The sequence below is a fragment of the Sciurus vulgaris genome (genome assembly GCF_902686455.1).
Source record: "Sciurus vulgaris genome assembly, chromosome: 7".
In the NCBI taxonomy this organism is placed as follows: Eukaryota; Metazoa; Chordata; class Mammalia; order Rodentia; family Sciuridae; genus Sciurus; species Sciurus vulgaris.
Genome location: NC_136467.1, coordinates 121284760 through 121305216, shown reverse-complemented (window position 1 = coordinate 121305216; position 20457 = coordinate 121284760). Strand labels below are relative to the sequence as shown.

Below are 20457 nucleotides of genomic sequence, written 5' to 3'. Positions count from 1 at the left end.
TCTGCCTGCATTCTGACTTCATTCCTTGCTGCTCTCCCCGGGTCCTTGGAGCTCTGCTCACGCAGGCTGCCACGCTCTGTCTGCCTTTGTTTCTTTTCCATGTGTTTCTTTGCACTTGCTCTTATAAGGCAGCTAATATCATGAGCTCTAGATTCAGTCTCTCTGCTTTGCCACTTTTTAGCTTTGTGATCATGGGCAGGACGTTTAACCTCTCTGTGCTTCAATGTCCTTATTTGTGAGTGAGGGAATGATAATACTTATTTTATAGGGGTGTTGAGGGATTAAAAAAGCCAATTTAAGAACATAATGTAAAGGGCTCAGAACAGTTTCTTTTATGTAGTAAAGACTCAATTATTTATCATTATTTCTTCTGCTTGAAGCTCATTTTCCTTCTATCTTTACATGGTTGCTGCTGTTTTACAGTTCAGTTGAGTGCAAATGTCCTTCCTCAGACATCCTAGTTAAAGTAATGTAACTGCACTGGCTTACCGTCACTCTTTTCACTCTTCATCCCATCAACATTTCATCTTGTTGCAACATCCATCACTGTCTGAAATTATTTTATTGTTCTGGTCTCCTCTCTCCCCAGAGCAGGGATTTGCTGACTTGTTTCCTACTGTATCTCAGCCTCTAGAAAGTACCAAGTACTTTGTAAGTGCCCAAGAAATACTAGAACCAGCTCGTTTTTCTGACAAGAGTGTTTTCCAAAGCCTTTACTCTGATCTTCAGCATATGGTGGCAGGCAACAGTGAGGCCTACGAAGAGAAGACAGAGAGTCCAATACTGTGATTATCAGTTTGCTGGCTCATTTGAATCAGTCGACCCCCTGTTTTTGTGAAGTGTTTTTTTTGTTGTTGTTGTTGTTGTTGTTTTGTTTTGTTTTTAGCTTACTATCTGACTTTTTTCTGGCTACAACCACACCTTGAGTCATTATGACAGACTCAGGGTGCACAGATTTGAAATACTACTGTCTTCTGGCCCTTTATTGAAAAAATTTGCCAACCCCTGATTCAGATGCATAGAAAAGTCTAGAAGGAAACACCAAAAATAATAGAAGCTTTCTTTGGATAGTGAGATTATAGGTCATAGTTTTTTCCCCTCTTTGTATTTTGTTTAGACCCATTTAATTTGGAAATGAAATAAATATTCAAAAATGGTATTTAGAGCACTTTTTAAAAATTTATTTATTTTGATTCATTGTACACAAATGGGGTACAACTGTTATTTCTCTGGTTGTACACGAAGTAGAGTCGCACCATTTGTGTAATCATACGTGTACATAGGGTAATGATGTTTGTCTCATTCTGTTATTTTTAGAGCACTTTTAATAGTGGGGCTTTTTTTTTTTTTTTTTTTTTTCCCCCTTTAGTGCTGCTTTTGACACAAAAACTGGGTTACGTGTGGCAGTGAAGAAGCTGTCCAGACCATTTCAGTCCATCATTCATGCCAAAAGGACCTACAGAGAGCTGCGGTTACTTAAACATATGAAACATGAAAATGTAAGTTATTCATTCAGTGAAGATACAATTTGTTCTTGGAATAGACTGGAAAAATTGTGATTTAATTCCTGCGAATGGAAATACATTGGTGTGCACTGAAGTTTGGTTCATGCTTCTCTGGGTACTGTGCATTAGTGGCCACTGGGTTGTCAAGTCAAAGTCTTGAAATAAAAATGGTGCATCTTCCTGATGTTATAGTTTTACTCAAAGATTTTTAGGGACAGGGATATAACTCAGTTGGTAGAGTGCTTGCCTTGCAAGCACAAGACCCTGGGTTCATTCCCCAGCACTGGGCGGGGGGGAAGATTTTTAGAGGGAAAGCAGTTTTTAAAGTTTTGAGTTATAAAGTACAATACATATTTCTTAGGAATGTTTAAAAAATATTAAAAAGGAAATTTTTTACTCTTTACGTGGTTTGCTTAAGGCTATGTTATCAGAATGTGTGGGTTCATGGCTATTTTCTGTTGACATGGATTATTTCAGTAGAAAAATTTGAGATACAGTGCTTTGATTCACTAAAAGTCCTGTTAAGGATGGCTATTTTATGTGTATGCTCTGCCCTCTGTATTCATGGATTCTGGATTACAACTCTAATGAACCATGCAGACTTTTGTGTTATTATTGCCTAAACAATACAGTATTAGCAACTATTCATATGGTATTTCCTTTAGGCATTTTAAGTAATCTAAAGACGATCTTAAAGTAGATGGGAGAATATGCTCAGGTTGCACCAGGCCATTTTATAGAAGGGGCATGAGCATCTGCAGATCTTGGTAACAGGGGAGGCAGTGGTTGTCCTCTACAGTACCAAGGGACGACAGTACTGTACTTTAATATTATAATTTTTCTTTCTAACCTTCAGGAGACTTTTATTCTAATAAATGTCACAAAATTGTTTAAATTAGATATAACTTTTTCTTTTCTACCAACTCAGTAATTTGAGAACATTGCCCTTTTGCAAAGGAGTGATTATAAATCATAATATGGCAAATGGGTAGATATAATTGGAATATTAAAGTGAAAAAGTATTGACTGATGACACTTATTTTTTTTTTTGACTTTCAAAATCAAGAAGAATTTCTGTGACTGCTGTATAAAAGGTACTATAAAACTTGTAACATTGTAGAAACAATGGCCAGAGAAATATTGAGTCATTTGGCCTTATTGGTTGTTACTGTGTACAAAAAGAATTCATAATCTGTGAATTAAAAATATTTCTTAATGATTGAACTTTTTTTCCATAGTAAGAAAAAAAAAAAACCTCAGGTTAAGCAATACTTTATTAGTATATATTTGTCTCCTGGATGCAAGTTCTTTCTGAATTGAGAACATGAAGACTTAAATTTGTGTTTAGATTATGGATACTGTTAAAAATAACCATTGCAGCTTTTTATTTATTCCATAGTTTATTTTGAGTGCATACCATTAAGAAAATTCTTTTTCTACAGATAACCTCTATTCCTAAGCATAATTTTCATGAGCAGCTATTTGCAAACCTGTTTTTTGTTTTTTTTTGTTTTGTTTTTTGTTTTTTTAAAGTTTAGTACAGAAAGCTGTACAGGGTTGTGCACACCTGTGATCCTAGAGACTTGGGAGGCTGCAGCAGGAATATCCCAAGTTGGAGGCCAACCTGGGCAACTTAACAAGACCTTGGCTCAAAATCAAATATAAAAAAAAGAACTATGCATATAGCTCAGTGGTAGAGCTCTCCTGGCGTGCATCCCTCAGCACCGCTGGGTGGGGCCAGTTTTGTGCAGAGCTGCAGCCTTCTTAATCAGTGACATGTTTACAAGAAGTTGAGATATGTGGAAAAAGCTGGCAGGGGGAAAGTTTATTCCTAGGTCTGCATAAAATCAAAGTGGCCTGGCAGCTTAACTGATGTGTTTGCATTTGGTTTAGAATACATTTGAAAGTGTATGCTGTTTTTCATTACACATTGATTAATGTGACAGAGGCATTGTTACAGCTTTTTAAGTCTAAGGAATATTTCAAAAATGGAATGCAAGCTAAACATTTATGGAACCCCAAAGTACCTCTAGAGGCTGTGGTATCCCACTGATGTAGCCTATACTAATTTAAGAACATCTGGTTTAGGAGATTACCAGTACTCTACTTTGTTGTTTTTCTTTTTTATATAAACAATTTTAGCCAGTGTTTAGGACAAAAATTATTTTGGGTTATCAGATCCATGCTTTGGTTTTTCTAGTAATCATAAGAAACGGCCATCTTTAGTTTTTTATGTTTTAATTTTCTGTGATGAGGTAATTTGAGATGTGTTATATTTGGGCTAGTTATAGTTGGGCTATAATATGCTTGTAGAAGTGTGGGGTCACAGAATGATAGGATACAATTATTCTAGTTTAGGAAAGGCTACAAGACTTAAAAAGAGGGCTGTAGGATTTTAATGTATATAAAATAAACAGCTTGCTTACTATATTAAGATGTTTAGGTTCATCAGTAGAGGGTCATCTAAACTTAGATATTAATGATTTGTATTTTTGAACAAAAGACACAGAGTTGAATGTCTCATAGTTCTCTATTCTCTTCACACGTTTGAAGGGAGAATGGGAAGAGGCCAGAAGACTTTGACCTCATGCAGAATATTGTCTGCCTTTTAGTCTATTCTATAAACATGTGTTAGGTACTTAACAATGTAAAAGTAGTTTTACACAGTGAAGAACCAAGTCTTCCAGTAGATTTAATTGAGGATTTTCAAAGGAATCTTCTTCATCCTCCTCTTCTTCATTCTACTTTTTTTCTTTTTTTTTCCTTTCTTTGTTTTTATGACTATGTTGGGTTACCATCTAGTTTTTAGCTAACTGCTTGGCCTCCAAAGGTAGCAGCCCCAGTAGCTTAAAAGTGTGGGTAACAGAATTTTTAGGGGCAGAATATGCATGTGATCTTTTACACTAATGTCTCTGACCCACAGGGGTAGTTCCTCCTGAGTCATCTCTATTAGTGATAATGAGTGACAGCCACACAGTTATTTAAGGGGGCGCCTAGAGCTAGGGGATGACTACCTGACTGAGAGAGTTCCTCCGAACAAAGTCGACTGGCCCGTTCTTGATTGCACTTTCGACCTTGCCTCATTAACACCTGCTCTAAGGGGTGATTAGAAGCAGATTGCCAGCTGCATCCTTTTGCTGTGTGGGCTTTACTTACAAAGATTGCCAACTTAAGCGCCTGGAAATCTGTACATCTTGAAATTAAAAATAATTACGGGAATTCTTTCATAAGTTTTATTGGGAGCCTTAGATTTGACCTCATCATGATAAACCAAGTGGTTGTTTTGGTATGGTTATTTTAAAAGACATTAAATATTGCCTTTGCAGAGTTTGTTTATTTTGGGGTGTGTGCCAATTTAATAAAAATATTATTTCGATGTGTCATCTTTTGGATTATTGTAGAATATTCATTAGAGATATATGTTGCATAAGTATTACAAATGTCCATTCTAAATTTCATTCCTAGGTTACTTTTAGGTGACTGAAATCAGATAATGGCAGGATTAAGGGACTAGGCTAAAATATGACATGAGTTGAAAGGGAATTTCCATTTAAGAAGTGAGAAATGAATAGATATGGAATATTCCTAAAATGTTCTCCAGATGTATTTTAAGGCTGGGAAACCTTTGTTTTGCAATATTTTCCTTGTGATTTGTTCTTCATAAATATGATTAATGGAAGAAAGGTATTTTATAAAAGCTCACACACACACACACACACACACACACACACACACACAATTAAAAATGCTTTAACGTCAGTGGTAGAGTACATGCTTACCATTTGCAAGGCCCTGGATTCAGTCCCCAGCACCACAAAGCAAACAAATAAACAGAAAATGCTTTGCTGTAACATGGGTAGTTTCACACAGTCATTTTTGGTTTGCTGTGTTAAATACATTAAATATTAAATATTTTCATTTCCTAATTTATTTGTCTGCTTTTCTGAATCATTTTTCCAAGTTAGTGTTAGGTGTACATCTTGAAATTAAATCACATAAATCATATAAAGCTTTCGCTTTCTTACAGCAAATCATTTGAATAGTTTAGCTTTACGTTTCAAATTCTGTTACTGGAAGTAGCTGCTTCAAAAAGCTTGCTCATGTGTGTTACATTTTGTAATGTTTTATGAAATTCTATGGGTTATGGTCACTGTTTGTAGGCGAACCACAGCTGTTTAGTCCCTTGTCCTAGTTGCCTTCAGAACGTTGCCTATGTAATCTTCCCCGCAGTACTATGAAAATAAGCAATGAAGCCCCATGCCTTTAATTTGAGATAAATGGGGCTCAGAGACCAATTCATTTACCAAATGTCAAGGTTAAACTGTAGTATATAGAAATGATAAATACAGTGATACAAATGGTATTTAAAAATAAAAACATGAAAATAGTCATTATGTTAAATAGAAAGGTAGGAAATACAACTTTATGCCCAGTAAAACCCCAATTTAACTTATACACATCAGAAGAATCAAAGAAAACATCTTAAAATGTTAAGGATAATTATAATGGCTTACCATTATAGTCAGTTTTGGTTTTCTTGCATGTAGTTGTATGGTGAAGGACCTGAATGGTGGCTCTGTCTTTCCTTTGGAACAATTTGCACGGACTTAAAAAGCTATCCTTGGATTCCAAGGACCTCCTCCCCCCTTCCCCTTCATGTTCAGATTGTATCATTGAATTTGCTTTTAAAAGTTGATATTTGGATGTGTAGAATAGCATCCTAATTATTCTTTTTCATGACAGTATTTCTTATTTTAATTTTTTTTTTTTTTATGACAGTGTTTATGACACTTGTCTTACTTTTGGAGGTATTTGTTTAACTTAGTTGTTTAGAGCAACATACTAGTGAGACCACAGTGATGGTTTGGTTTTCATGAGGGTTAGTTAACTTTTGTTCATTTCATATCCAGACACCCTTAAAACTGGCTAGGCATATTACAAATGAATTATGGTGTTTCTTGTTTTCAGTGTCTAATTTTGTTGAGATGGGTAGTCTGGGTTTTCAGGGGAACCGGTAAGAGTGGGGGTGCTGTATGTAGATAAATCAGTATTATAAATCCATGACCTTAACAACTTCTCAAAGATGTGTGTTACTGAGTTTTAAATAGCTCTTTGCTTTATCCTTGTATAAAGATAGCCCTCCCCTTTTTTCATTTTAAAATCATCTGATCTAAATATCTGATAACAATTAAGAAATTCATCTTAATATTATTAGAATTACATAAAAATATAGTGAGATAATGCTGAGATAAAAATGTCAGTTTTGCAGGCTACATTTCTGTGGGATTTTTTAAAAATCTTTTTTTATATCTTTATTTTATTTTATTTATTCATTTATTATTTTTGTGTGGTGATGAGGATGGAACCCAGTGCCTCACACATGCTAGGCAAGCAGTCTGCCACTGAGCTACAGCCCTCACCCTCTATGGGATGTTTTAAAAAACAAAATACTATAACAACTGAAGGAGCATGACTTTTTTTTTCTGTTAGTTCATTAGACATAATATATACATAAGGCAAGACTCCTAAATCTTGTTGCCTTCAGAGAAACTATTGACTTATGTGACCATATTTTAAAGAATCAAGATTTAAATGACAAAATAGGCTATTATGAGAAATGATATTAACAAAAACCAAAAGCGTCATTTGGATAGACAGTCAATTGGAGTTATTAAGTACATATGATGCTGTGATGTTATCAATTTAGGTGACTGGATCTGGAATTCATTCAATGTAAAATGATTTGGGCCTGATGGGTACTATAGTAAGTTCAATGTTTATTTACTATACAATATTTATTTTCTTTTAAATAGGTGATTGGTTTGTTGGATGTGTTTACACCTGCAAGATCTCTGGAGGAATTCAATGATGTGTGAGTACATCTTTTGCATTTGCCTTCCTCAGCTGGAGGATGAAGATTAGCAGCCTGTTTCTATTCCCGAATCATTTAGTTGTTATACGAGATTTCAACACATTCTTCATTCCTGTTATCCAACTCTTTTGGGAATTTGGGGTAGATATAGAAGATGCATGTTATGTGTGGCACATTTTAGTATTTCCATCATTTCAGGCACTTTGTTTCCCATTTGGACTTCTGTTGAGTCCTTACAAAAGTTCCATGGAGAAGAGAGTAGAGGGGGTGTTGACTGTGACTTTTCTTCTCAAAGTGCCTGTCCTAACTTTCAAAGGTGCTCTTCAAGAAATGTAATGGAGCCTAGTTCTATATATGCTTTTTGTTCTTTTATTTTATTTGCGTGGGGAGATGATACTAGAACTACATGCTAATTCTTGAGGTATTAGATTTTTGCATCAGGACAAGGACAGACCCTACATGTTGAGAAAGACTTCTCCCAATTTTGTGACAATCTCTATTGTAGCCTGGGACCCCCTAGAACATGGAGGTTAGAAGTTTGAGGAACCACTAGGGGAAGGCTAGGTAAAATGAAAGGGAAGAAGAGAAAGGTGTTATAAGAATACATTAGTGACTTGGTCCACTTGGGCAACTAGACTGGAAACAGCCAAGATCTAAGAGCTATGCGTATTGTACCTCAGATGGGGAGCATTCATCCATTGGCTCCTGACCCCATGGTGCTCGTCAAGGGGTGTTCATGAGTCACTAATCTCATGTATGAGTGTGAGACATTTTCCAGCAGGTATTTGCATGCATGTGCAAATCCTCTGGTAGTGTGGTTCTCCCCAGTATCTGACTTACCTACCTCCCCTCTCCCCAGTTCCCAAAGAGAGATTGAACACTTTCAATACAGAGTTATGCATTTACTTCTTTTGAAATTTTGACATTCCTAAGTGGAAAGGGTGATCCTTGTAAAAGCGAAAAGAGAATTGTAGATCATGACTGCTTTTCCTTAACTCATGATAGCTTTCTGTACTAAAACAGAATGTCTGATTAACTTAGAAAGAGAAAAGATTTATTTTGGCTCATGGTTTTAGTATTTATAGTTCACAGTCAGGTGGACCCATTGCTTTTAGGTATCTGGTGGTGGTTCTGGATGGCAGTGGTGGGGAGTACCTGTCAGAGCAAAACTGCTCATCCCATGGCTAGAAAGCAGAAGAAGGGGCTGGGGTCCCACAGTTTCCTTCAAGGGCATGCCCCCGGTGACCTGAAAACCTCCCACTAGACCCCACCTCCTAAAGGTTCTACTGTCTCCTAATAGGATCAAGCCTTTAACACCTGGGCCTTTGGGGATCATTTGGTATCCAAACTTCCATTGCTGCCAGTGCAGAACCTACCATTTTCTCCTCAATCTCATCCTGGTCTGTGTATAAACACCATTTGATCCTTTCCCACAAAACAAGTTGGGGAATATGTTTGACTCATGTGTTCTTTTTATGGAAATTATGGGGAAGAAAGGAAAAAGAAAAGAAGAAAATGAAATGGTAGTAGGAGGAAAGGTAGCAAAAAAATTTTCCCCACCATTAGAATTTACTTGGAACATGGTATAACCAAGGAGAAGACAGAGCAGAATTTGATCCACTCACAAGACTTCTTAGCTACATTAACCTTGATCCCTGTTGATGCAAGTTTAAGAAACAAGCAAAGGAAAAAATTGACAGTAATTAAGAATAATAAGCCATGTTTCCTGCAGTCCTGCTTGGCACCATATGGAGGCTTCCAAAGATTACTGGATGCTACCCAGAGGCATGTGTGTCTCAACCCTGCTGCAGGCTGTGCTTAGAAAAGAGAATGTTGCAAAAGAATGTTTTTTGATGTTCTCCCTAACCTGGATGAAGTACTAAAGCAACATGTTTATGAGTTACCTTGGAAAACATTTGAGTTAGGTCTGAGCTTTATCCCAAATTTTAAGTTTAATGAAGATGTATTTATTTAACCAAAAAAAAGAAAAAGAAAGTGATCTGCTGGCTTGGGCAAATATTGAATTTTGGCTTAATTAGGCATTCTGGAACTGGATTATAGCTCATTTGGCTTCTTCATATGCGGGCTTACCAACTATGAGTCTGCCACTAAACTAAAGTTGTATTTATTTATATAGTCATTCATTCATTCAACAAGTACCATGACTGCTGAGTTGGCATCTGCTCTTTTCACTTCACTCTAGCTGGGTTCTGACTATTTTTTATAAACAACACTATGTTCATCTCTTGGAAGCAAATCTCAGTACTACTTGTTGGTTATTAACTACAGTGCAAAATATGTAGCAGACAGTGGGAACAGGCTCAGAACCTATTGGGTGGAACATTCAGAACACATTTGTGTCTAAGTTACCAATTGGCTGTATGACCTTGGACAAGTCCCTTTGCCTGTTTAGGCCCAATCAACTCCCCTGCGAAAGTAAAAAATGAGTAAAATTTTTTACTAAAAATGAGGCAGTTGATTCCTGATCCTAGAAAGCCTCTGAAAATAGAATGATGAGTAAAGCTTGCTGTTAGGAAATGCCTCGTTTACCTTTTGCGATGTTTGTATCACTGAAAAAAAAAAAAATAGTGCTTGTCCAAGACTGTGTTATTTCAATGTTTTCCAGAATTGTTTTAGAATTTTTTTGTTTGTTCAGTTTTCGTTGTTGTTGTTTTGTTTTTGGTGGAGCTGGGGATCAAACCCAGGGCCTTACACCTGCTAGGCAGGTGCTCTACCACTGATCTAGGCACTTAGTCCCCCAAAGTCATTTTAGAGTTTGTGTAAGAGACTAAACAACTCTATCTACAGTTGCAGGCTTTGCAAACTAAACTACCTTCAGGGTCAGACAAATAACATTAATGAGTCTCAGGGTTATATAACTGTGAATGGTGGAGTCTGTGGTAAACTACATCTATACTTTCTAAAAGCATTCAAATTCACATTAAAACAAAACAAACAAAAACCCACTCATCCAAATACACTGAAGGTTAGAATAATTCTACACACTGCCAGATTTACCACAGGCTGTAATTTTGAACATGAATTTTCTGTACTAATTAGCAAATCTCTAATTACTTTTCAGATGTGTGTTTCACATATTTTGAAATATATTTATATTTCAGTTAGCACTTTTTATCATACAATTCAAATTTTTACCAAGTTTTAAATTTCTAGGTTAAGATGCACCCTGCATACTTCATTTATAAGACTATAACTTTGAGAAGGAAACAGTAGGTATTGAGTTTTGTTCATTAGGAACTATGTGCAGCTACTGAATCTAACAGGCGAAGATAGTGTTTGGAAAATGTAGAGTTAAAAGATGAGAATAACAAGTGCTCTTGACTGCTATATGGTATGGTTGTATGGGTGGCAGAAAAAATTTTTTTTTGTAGTTGATGGACAGCATCCCTTTATTTTATTTGCTTATTTTTGTACACGAGTGCAAAGGATCGAACCCAGTGCCTCACACATGCTTGGTAAGCACTCTGCCACTGAGTCCCAGCACCAGCCCTGGTGGCAAAATTTTTATAAAAATATATCTAGATTTTTAAATGATCAGAAATCGTTTGGAAATTTCTGTTGGCTCTTAGATAGCAATATTTGGCAGGAGGCTGCATACATGTATATGTACATGTTTGTGCTACAAATATTTAGTTACCAGTAGATATGAAAAAAATTTAAATAGCCAGTATTCAGACCTATGCTCAGTGTTAAGTTACAACTTCTCCCAGTGATATATTGTCTTTTTTTCCCCCCTCTTTAATGCAGTGCTGGGTATCAAACCCAGGACCTTCACTGTTCTTTTTTTTTTTTTTTTGGGTTGTGCTGGGGATTGAACCCAGGGCCTTGTGCTTGCAAAGCAAGCACTCTACCAACTGAGCTATCTCCTCAGCTTCACTGTTCTTCAGAACTATTTCATCTTATAAAACTAAAACTCTATACCTGTTAATTCCCACAGTTCTAGGAATTCCTCATATATTTTGGATATTAACCCCTTCCCAGATACATGACTTGGCAAATATTTTTTTCTTATTCTGTGGGTTACATTTTCACTTTGTTGATTGTATCTTTGATATGCAAAATTTTAAAAGCTTGATACAGTCCCACTTGTTGATTTTTACCTGTATTTTTGGTGCCATATTCAATAAATTATATGCAGAGCCAAAAAAAAAAAAAAAACCCACAAAACCCAGGGCCTTGAGCATGCTGTGCAAGTGCTCTGCCTCAGAGCTACACCTGGAGCCCCCTTGCCTCTTCCTGACTACAGTGGTTTTCTGATCAAGGAACATGATGTTGTCATGGGTTAAGTGAAAATTAGCCTTCTGCCACTTTCCTTCCCCCTGTTTTGCACCTTCCCATTCCAGGGATTTTCTTACTCTGAATTCTTTTCTTTGCTTTATTCTTGAAGAAGGAAATGGAAGTGAGTGGGGTCTTGGATCTGTGATCTTGAGAAGACCTACCGCAGGGTCCCTCAGCAGCCTTTGTTTTAGTGAACACCAGGGGGGCAGATGATCCCCCACCTCAGCCTCCCACCTACTAAAAGTGATTTTTCAACTAATGAAGTTCATTTCAATATAAATGGAATTGGTAAAGGGAATTTCTAGATTTACATTTTGTTGGTTTTATTCAGTAAATATTTGAACATCCACCGTATGCTAGTCATACTACTAATCTCTGAGAATACAACATATAAACACAATTCCTGATCATTGAGTTGAGACCCTTATTGGAAGAGAACAGTTTAAAAAATCAGACCAAATACCATGTGGTAAGTTCACAGAGGGCCTGCATGATTTGATCCTGCACACCCACATCTAATCTCATGTAACCTTTTTTCTATCCTTCTCCATTCTGATCTCTTTGGCCTCTTGTTCTTCCTTGGATACAGACAACTGCATTCCCAGTGGGACCTCAGTGCTGGTTTCTAGCCATGGCCTGGAACACTTTTTCTCCCATACCTACATGGCTGGCTCTTCATTTCCTCGGGACCCTACTCAAGGATCTTTTCCTCAGAAGCTTTTTTCCTTTTATTCCCTGCTAAAATCCTACCCTCACTGTCACTGTCACTGTCTATTTCTTAACCTAATTTGTTCTTTTTTTTTTTTGGTACCGGGGATCAACCACAGGGGCACTGAACCACATCCCCAGCCCTCTTTTTAATCTTTTATTTAGAGACAGTGACTTGGCGAGTTGCTTAGGGCCTTGCTGAGACTGGCAATCCTCCTGTTTCAGCACCTGGGATTACTGGCGTGTGCCATGGTACCCAGCTCCTGCTTTGTTCTTAGCAAATTTTACTATCATATATTTATTATTGTCTGTCTCCTTCCCCTATTTGTAAGCTCAGTTTGTTTTCTACTTTGCTGAATTGTTAGTACTTAGAATAGTAACAGGCACTCAAGTGTTGGTTGAGCAGGTGAATGTAAGAATTGCCACGACAGGGCCAATTACAGAGTGCTGTGGGACCTCATAGCATGGCCACCTCCCCACATGGGTTGACTTCAGAGAAGGCTTTGCAAAAAAGAAATGCATACACTGAACTTGAAGGTGAAATGGGAGTTGGAAAGGTCGGTTCAGCCAGTGACCAAGAGAGAGCCGCGGGCAGAGATGGTATCTAGGTCTGATAGGAAGAGGTGGACACAGCAAAAGATGAAGTTGGAGTGGGGAAGGACTAGGTTATTTGGTGTTTCATAACCTAAGCCTTAGTAAGGAGGTGGTCTGAGAGAAGACATCAAAGGGCAGTAGGCAGCAGGGGTGGGATTCGGAAAAGGATGAAAGCTTATTTTCCTGTGGTATGACTTAGTTAAAACTTTCTCCCCTCTTCTCCCCACGCAGACATACTCCATAATGGGAGATAAGGACTTAATTTTAGCAGAGACAGTTTTTCTTTTAGACCCTTTTTAACATATTAGAAAGTTTCTTTTGGATGAGTATATCAATTAAAAATCTGAAATGTATTTGAGAGTTTTCTGGGAACTAAAATTATGTGATGTTCTTCACTATTAATATCTGATTTCAGTTTTCTTCTGAATTCTTGACATTACATCTGTGTCCTTTGTTTCAAAATATGTTCTTATGCGTGTGAAGTGAACTGAAAAAATATCTTTGGATATGCAGTTCTATAATACTGCTTTATTTTTTTCAGTAGTAGCTTATGGTTTATGAAGGATTTGCATATGAATTTTCTCATTTGACCCAACAATTCTGTGAAGTAGATATTATCTCTAATTTTCAGCTGAGGAAACTGGGGCCTGAGAGATGGGCCTAATTATATACTAATATATATAAAATGGCATCTATTCCAGGTCTGTTGGCTCTAAATTCTCACCACATTTTTCTTGATCCAAGCCTATGATTATCATTTCAAAGTCTACTAACCTTCTTGAGTAAATTGTGTTTGATTCTATGTAAAATGCTAAAACCAAAGACTGTCTGTCTTCCAGTTGCTTGAGGTCGTATTAAATAGATGAAGTATAAATGCTTAACCTGAAATAACTAAAGAATCAAGTCAAATTTGTAATATCCAAACAATGTACAGGGCGTAAAGTGAACTCAAAATTAATCAATTCTCGTTTGTTCTCAAGAGTGCGCATTTATGTGTCTGCCTGCCTGCTTGGAAATGATGCCTTCCTCTGTCACTGGAACAACCCAGCCCAGTTGTTTGGGCTTACAGAAGAAATACTTCCATTATTTGAGACTAGAGTGAGTGCTCAAGATAGGTAATACAGAAAGAGAAGTGATCTAGTAGAAAGACAAATAAGTTTACTCTATTAACATTTATGTTTACAAGCATTTTTTTGTTTTGTTTTACTTTTTTTTTTTTTTTTTTTTTGATGGTCTCTCACTATGTTGCCCATATTGGTCTCAACCTCCTGGGCTCAAGAGATCATCCTGCCTTAGCTTTTTGAGTAGTTGGTACTACAGGCACACACCACTGTGCCTGCCTTTTGTCTGAAGTTTTTATTTCTTATCGGAAAAGGCTTTTCAACTGCTTGTGTGATTGGTGAAGCTCCTTGTAGATGTCTTCACTGACTCACATTTGAAATCTAAATAAATTACATATCCTTTAAGAAGATAACATTCAGGCTGGGAGTGGTAGAGTGCTTGCCTAGCATGTGCAAGGTCCCCAGCACTGCAAAAAGGAATTTTTTGTCTGATATGATCAATAAAATGTCACCTTTTTCTCTAAAAATGATAATGAAGTTTCAAGGCCTAGCTTAGGGTTTGAGTCCTTTAAGAAAGTATTTGTCTAATTTACTCTTTCCTCAGTTTGTGTTGGGACCTTCTCCTATGTATTCTAACACCTGAATCCCCTTTTTAGCTCTAACCATGCTGTTGTAACTGTATTTATATATATGTTCCTCTCAAATTCTTCATCTGTCTTTTCTACTGCCCAACAATAAATACTTGCATATGGAGTGATTGAATGAATGACCTTCTGTTGTCATTATATAACTAGGTGACAATTTGGTTGTCTGATAGCCTGCTCAGTGCTCTTTTAGCTTTCTTGTATTTATCCTCTACTAAAGAACACTGAGTCTAGTTTGGTCAATGTCAGTAATGCAAAGGGCACTTCTTAGTAATTGTTGCTACAAGTGAGAATAGTGTTGTATGTTGTGAAATCAGCTTTTTAAGCTGTCCTCTTGTCTCCTGGATAGTTCTTCCACCCCTTATACATTAGAACAGTCTGGTCTGCTTACCAGATAAGATCTTGGGCATGCATATTCTAATTAAATGTGTCCTTGCCTTGTCTTACTAGTGGTGCCATATGACTCGTCTTGAGTCATTCAGTTGTGTAGTCACTGAGTGCCTGCTCTCTATCTCCCAGACACTGTTCTAGGTACTTTAGGTATTGCATGGAATAAAACATAATAACCCTGTCATCCTTGAACATTGTATGTACAGGGAAATAACAATAATTAGCATGTAAAAAAAGGAAATTTTATAGTATGTTAGCAAGCAATAACAGTAGAGCAAAAAAGAAAAAGGTAGAATAGGGAAGTGGAATCAGGAGTGTGAAGATAGAGAGAGGTCATTTTAAATGGAGGGGTAAGGATAGGCCTCATTGAAAAGGTGAATTTTGAGCACAAATTGGAAGAAGTAAAGGAATTAGATCTGCAGACATCTGAGGGAGGAGCATTTCAGGCAGAAGAAACCATCATCGCAGACGACCTGCGGTAGAACACTCATTCTGTACTGGAAGGAGAGCAGGAAGGCTAGTGTGGAGCTGATGGAGAGATGAAAGAGAAGTGGATGAAGTCAGAGATGATTGGGGGCCAAGTGTTGGATGACCCAAAGGCTTTATGGGCCATGAAAGGATTTTTGCATTTTATTCTGAGTGCAGTAGGGAGCCTTTTGAGGAAAGGAGTAATATGATCTGAGGTTTTTAAGAATCACTCTGCCCCCTGTGCTGAGAATAGACTGTAGTGAGCCCCAAGTAATCATTGGATGAATTTCAGAAGCTTGTGGTCATAAATTGTCAGTTTCTGTGATTGTTTTAAATATCCATTTAAAGATGGAAGGAATGATTTTGCCCTTTGATAATTACTTCAAATAGGGTCGATAGGTGGTAAAGATACTGATCTGTAGATATAGGAGAGATTTCTTCTACATAGGTTCTTTCTGATTGTATCGTGCTTTTGAAAGGGGGAGATCTTGACAAACAGGTATCATCCAAGAGTGCTTGGTAAGTGAAGCTATAGAGTGGAGTACCGTCGGGAGTACTAAAAACCACTTATTACAGGTTCTGCCTCCTTGCCAGTGCAGAACATTTTACTCGTAAGACTCATTTTGAGAAATGTAATTTATGCTCTTTATACTTTGATTGAAAGGAGAACATCTTCACAAGTGAGAAACAAGATTTATATCAGACCATAAAATCATCTTTTCAGTCTTTGGCCTATTAAGACTGGTTTAATTTCCTTTTTAAAGATGGGAGAATGTTGCTTTCCAACTATATTCAAGTCAGACCTCCTTTAATTTATTTTAGGAATTTAATTTTTAGTGCATTTTAGGAATTTAATTTTTAGGAATTAGATTTTTAGAGCAGTGACAATATTAGGCATGTCTTCACTAAAATGTAATTAAACCTACTTTTCCTGAAACAAGTACAATAGAAATTATGTGACTCTCCATTAATGTCCTTTTGAAATTTACCCTGTGTGTGTGTGTGTGTGTGTGTGTGTGTGTGTGTGGTGTGTGGTGTTGTCATACCCAGGATCTTACCCATGCCAGACAAGTGCTGTACCACTGAGTCACATTGTCATCCCTGGAATTGACTTCAGAAATGTGACCATCTACATTTCTCCTCTCTATTCTGTTTACTACTTTAAGAAATCTGTATGTCTTTCATAAACAGTAACTGCGAGATGCTTGGTTTTGTTCTGTGTAACAAGATTTATTTTGGAAATCTTCCTATAGGTCAGTTGAAATTTGACAACTGGTGTTCATGAGTTGGATTTTGGGTCTCATGGAAACAACTCATAGTGATTAGGTTAATTCCTATAAGACTTCTGCCATGAATAATGCTTTTCAGTTGATTTCATTATAGCCTAGTAGCAATGTTCAATAGTTAATTACCATATAGACTGATAAATTTTATATACTTATATAGTGACTTGACAGTTTTACCCTTGTTCTGGAAATTTTAATGATAAAACATGGTCTCTGATGGGGAAGGGATTGAGAGAAATTACATAGTAGTGGAATGTTCTAACTAAAGTACTTGTGAGTCTGAAACTGGATTCTATCTTTCTTATCCTGAGCCTTGAAATTTTCTTTTCTTTCTCCTTTTTTCTTTTGGTACTGGGGATTTAACCCAGGGGTGCTCTACCACTAAGCTGCACCACCAGCACTTTTTGTTTTTATTTTAAGACAGGGTCTCATGAAGTAGAGACTGGCCTCAAACTTGTGATGCCACTGTGCCTGTCCTGGCATGAACCTTGGATTTTATCATAATCAATATTACAGATATGGCAACCTTTATCCCAGATTTTTGAGGAAAGTCCTGATTTCAGAACATTAACTAGGCCTGGGGGGTTTAACTCAGTAATAGAACACTTGCCTTGCATGCACGAGCCTGCAATTCAATCCCCAGCATCATATGCACAAGAAAATTGTTCACAGCATTCTCTGATTTATCAGATTGTGTGCCAATTTGAGTTGAGCATGAGCAAGATGGCATTCTCTGAGACAATTAGGTTACGGCTTCAATTTGATTACCCACCACCAGGTACACCCCACTCCTACCACACCCCTGCAGTGCACGGTTTTCTGGCTTCTGGTTGAGCTGAACAGATGCCGAGTTGTCACAGATCTCATCAGTCTCATCGGCCAGTGATTCAGCTTCAGTTGGGGGCGGGGGCTGTTGCCCCCAGCCGAGAGCGCACCCCTGGTGAGAGACAACAACTGCTTCAGAGTTAAGTTAGAAGAGAGAGAAATTCCTGAGACTTCTCTAGCAGTCAGTAATGGTGATGATACTCATTTACCTAGAAAAGCAAAGAAGCAGGCTTTTAAGTTGGAGGAAGATGAAGAAACAGAACTAAATTACAGATATTCAAAGAAGCAGTGGAAGAGGCAAGACAACAATAGCATTAATGAGAGGGGGGATCTGGAACCAAAAGCTATCACTGATCAGACTGGGAGGAAAAAAGGCAAGAGAAAAAATAAAGCAACCGGTGGCACAGTGGATGACGAGGAGGAAGAGACCAGAAGGAAATTGCCAAAGAAAAAGGAGAAATGTGAGCATAAAAAACAGACCAAGAATTCCAAGTGTCTCAAAGCGCAGACGTCAAATGAGGGGACCACCCAGAAGTCTAGTTTTCAGAAAGGTTCTGCTAAAAACAGCCTTGTGAAAGTCAGAAGGAAAGGCGGGGGAGGCACATGTTCAAAAGACAGCCCCAATTCCTCCTCCGAGGAGGAGTCTGGTTCTGGTCATGATTCGAACAATGACGGTATCAGCAATGTCACATTGGAGGTTAGAAATTCTGCAGAGAAACTATCAACTAAATTATCAAAAGAAGAACCCTCTACAAAAAATATAGCCGCAAACAAAACTGGTTGCAAAAGCTGCCATTACCACCAGCAAGGGCAAGATCATCAGAGCCTCATCTTCTAGCTCTGACTCCACTTCAGATTCAGATGACCAGTGCATGGTGTCCAAGAGCACCCTGAAGTATGCTACAGGGTTCTTAAAAACAGTAGGCCTCTTTTCAGGAAGAGGTTATCCAGGTCCGGGGCTGGCAGTGCTACAGGGTGGAAATCTGTGGCCTGAAATCTAACAGACTGACTCCTGGTCCTCCTCCAGTATACCTCTCCCCACCAGTTTAGGAAGAGGATGGGGGAGAGGAGAGGTCCGGCCATTCGAGGGACGAGGGCATGCTGTTTCCTGTGTTTTAAATAAGCTGAATATCAGAAGCAGTGAGATAGTAATTAAGTGAGATAGTAACAAATTCATCTACTATTATCCAGAATCCAGTAGAGATACACAAGAAGGACTATAGTCTGTTACCACTGTTAGCAGCTGCCCCTCAAGTTGGAGAGAAGATTGCATTTCAGCTTCTGGAACTAACATCTGATTACTCTCCTGATGTCTCTGACTACAAGGAAGGAAAAATATTAAGCCACAATCCAGAGACCCAGCAAGTAGATATAGAAATTCTCTCATCCTTACCTGCCTTGAAAGAACCTGGGAAATTTGATTTGATTTATCACAATGAAAATGGAACTGAGGTGGTTTAGTACGCTGTGACACAGGAGAGGAGGATCACTGTTTTTTGGAGAGAGTTGATTGATCCAAGACTGATTCTTGAATTTCCAAGTACCACTTGAATACAGAACTTGTCTGAGTATGACCTTTCCGCCTCATAGTTTATGAATGTCTTTGTTATGAAAGTGACTATAACCTGAACTTTTTCTTCTTATTATTATTTTAAAGAGCATTTGAAAGTCTGGATTTTTGTTATCTTCACATAACTGCACGGGGGGAGGGGGGGGAGATCTACCTCATCATTTAAAATAATATGGGTGTTGGTTTGTAGACCCATTTTTTCCTTCAAGTTAATTTCAATTCACAAAAGTTAAAACTTCACATTCCCTGCAGACATTGTTATGTACCAATAGTCTAGTTTCTTCTTTTTTTCTATTTTTTTGACCACTAAGTAGCGATTGGCAGTAGGAGTTTATAATACCAAGTACAAGAACGTGCTGCATATCTTGTTTCGATAAATTTCACTAAGTAACATTTAAAAATATTAAAGCATGTTGCTTGACCTAATTTTTTTAACATTTGAGTTGTTCCATTAAATGAGGAGCATCTTATAAATTTCAAGTATACTTGAAATTGCCAAGAATTAAGGGATTGTGGAGTTTTTTTGCAGGCAATGGGTTAAAGAATCCTTTCACATTTTCCTAATTTAAAAATTAAGGATTCTTAGGACGCTGTGTAAGAGCAGTGTGCCTGGAAGAGAACTGTGTTACCAGTCCTTGGGTAGGGGATTTGCTGTGGGCCTCAAGACCTCAGAATGTGTTACCTACTACAAGATGCCAAGCTCCTGGCTCAGTGTGTTGGTGTGAGGATCTTGAACAGAAACTTCCTTTTCTGTTATCAGTCAATACAAAGCAAAAATGGCTAACAAATGTATACTGTGAAAAAAACTTTCTTCTAACAAAAGATCAGATCCCTCCTTCAGCTTTGCAAATTTTTAAGTACAACCATATTGAACAACAACAACAAAAAATACATTTGAGATTAGGATGGAATATCTTGCCGGGTTTTCTTCTTCATTAGTTAAAGATCAGCTTTGATAATAAGTATTGAGAATTATTAAGGAAATCATCTGAAGAAAATGATTACCTAGTTTTTGTGACATTTATAAGACTTTAAAAAAGGACTTTCTCAGACTGGGGACATAGCTCAGTTGGTAGAGTACTTGCCTTGCAAGCACAAGGCCCTGGGTTCAAACCCCAGCACTGCACAAAAAAAAAAAAAAAAAAAAAAAAAAAGGACTTTCTCTTGGTGTAAATTCTGGGTCTGCTGGAGAACTTTGTAGGCAATATGTGCAGGGGTTGAGATCATGCTCTCTG

The 20457-nt window shown here is 37.6% G+C and overlaps 1 protein-coding gene and 1 pseudogene across 5 annotated transcripts in view; both read left to right on the top strand.

Moving 5' to 3' along the window:
• The window catches only part of MAPK14 (mitogen-activated protein kinase 14), a 70524-nt gene that overhangs the window by 24467 nt on the left and 25600 nt on the right, over positions 1–20457 (top strand). For all 4 annotated transcript variants that reach the window (XM_079148688.1, XM_079148687.1, XM_079148690.1 and 1 more), the window contains exons 2-3: positions 1370–1499; positions 7319–7377. In XM_079148688.1, coding sequence (XP_079004814.1) covers positions 1370–1499; positions 7319–7377 — 189 coding nt within the window. The remainder of the gene's footprint in view (positions 1–1369; positions 1500–7318; positions 7378–20457) is intronic.
• Positions 11665–19360, top strand: LOC306666537 (coilin-like; annotated as a pseudogene). Its single transcript has one exon. The product of its transcript is annotated as a coilin-like (transcript).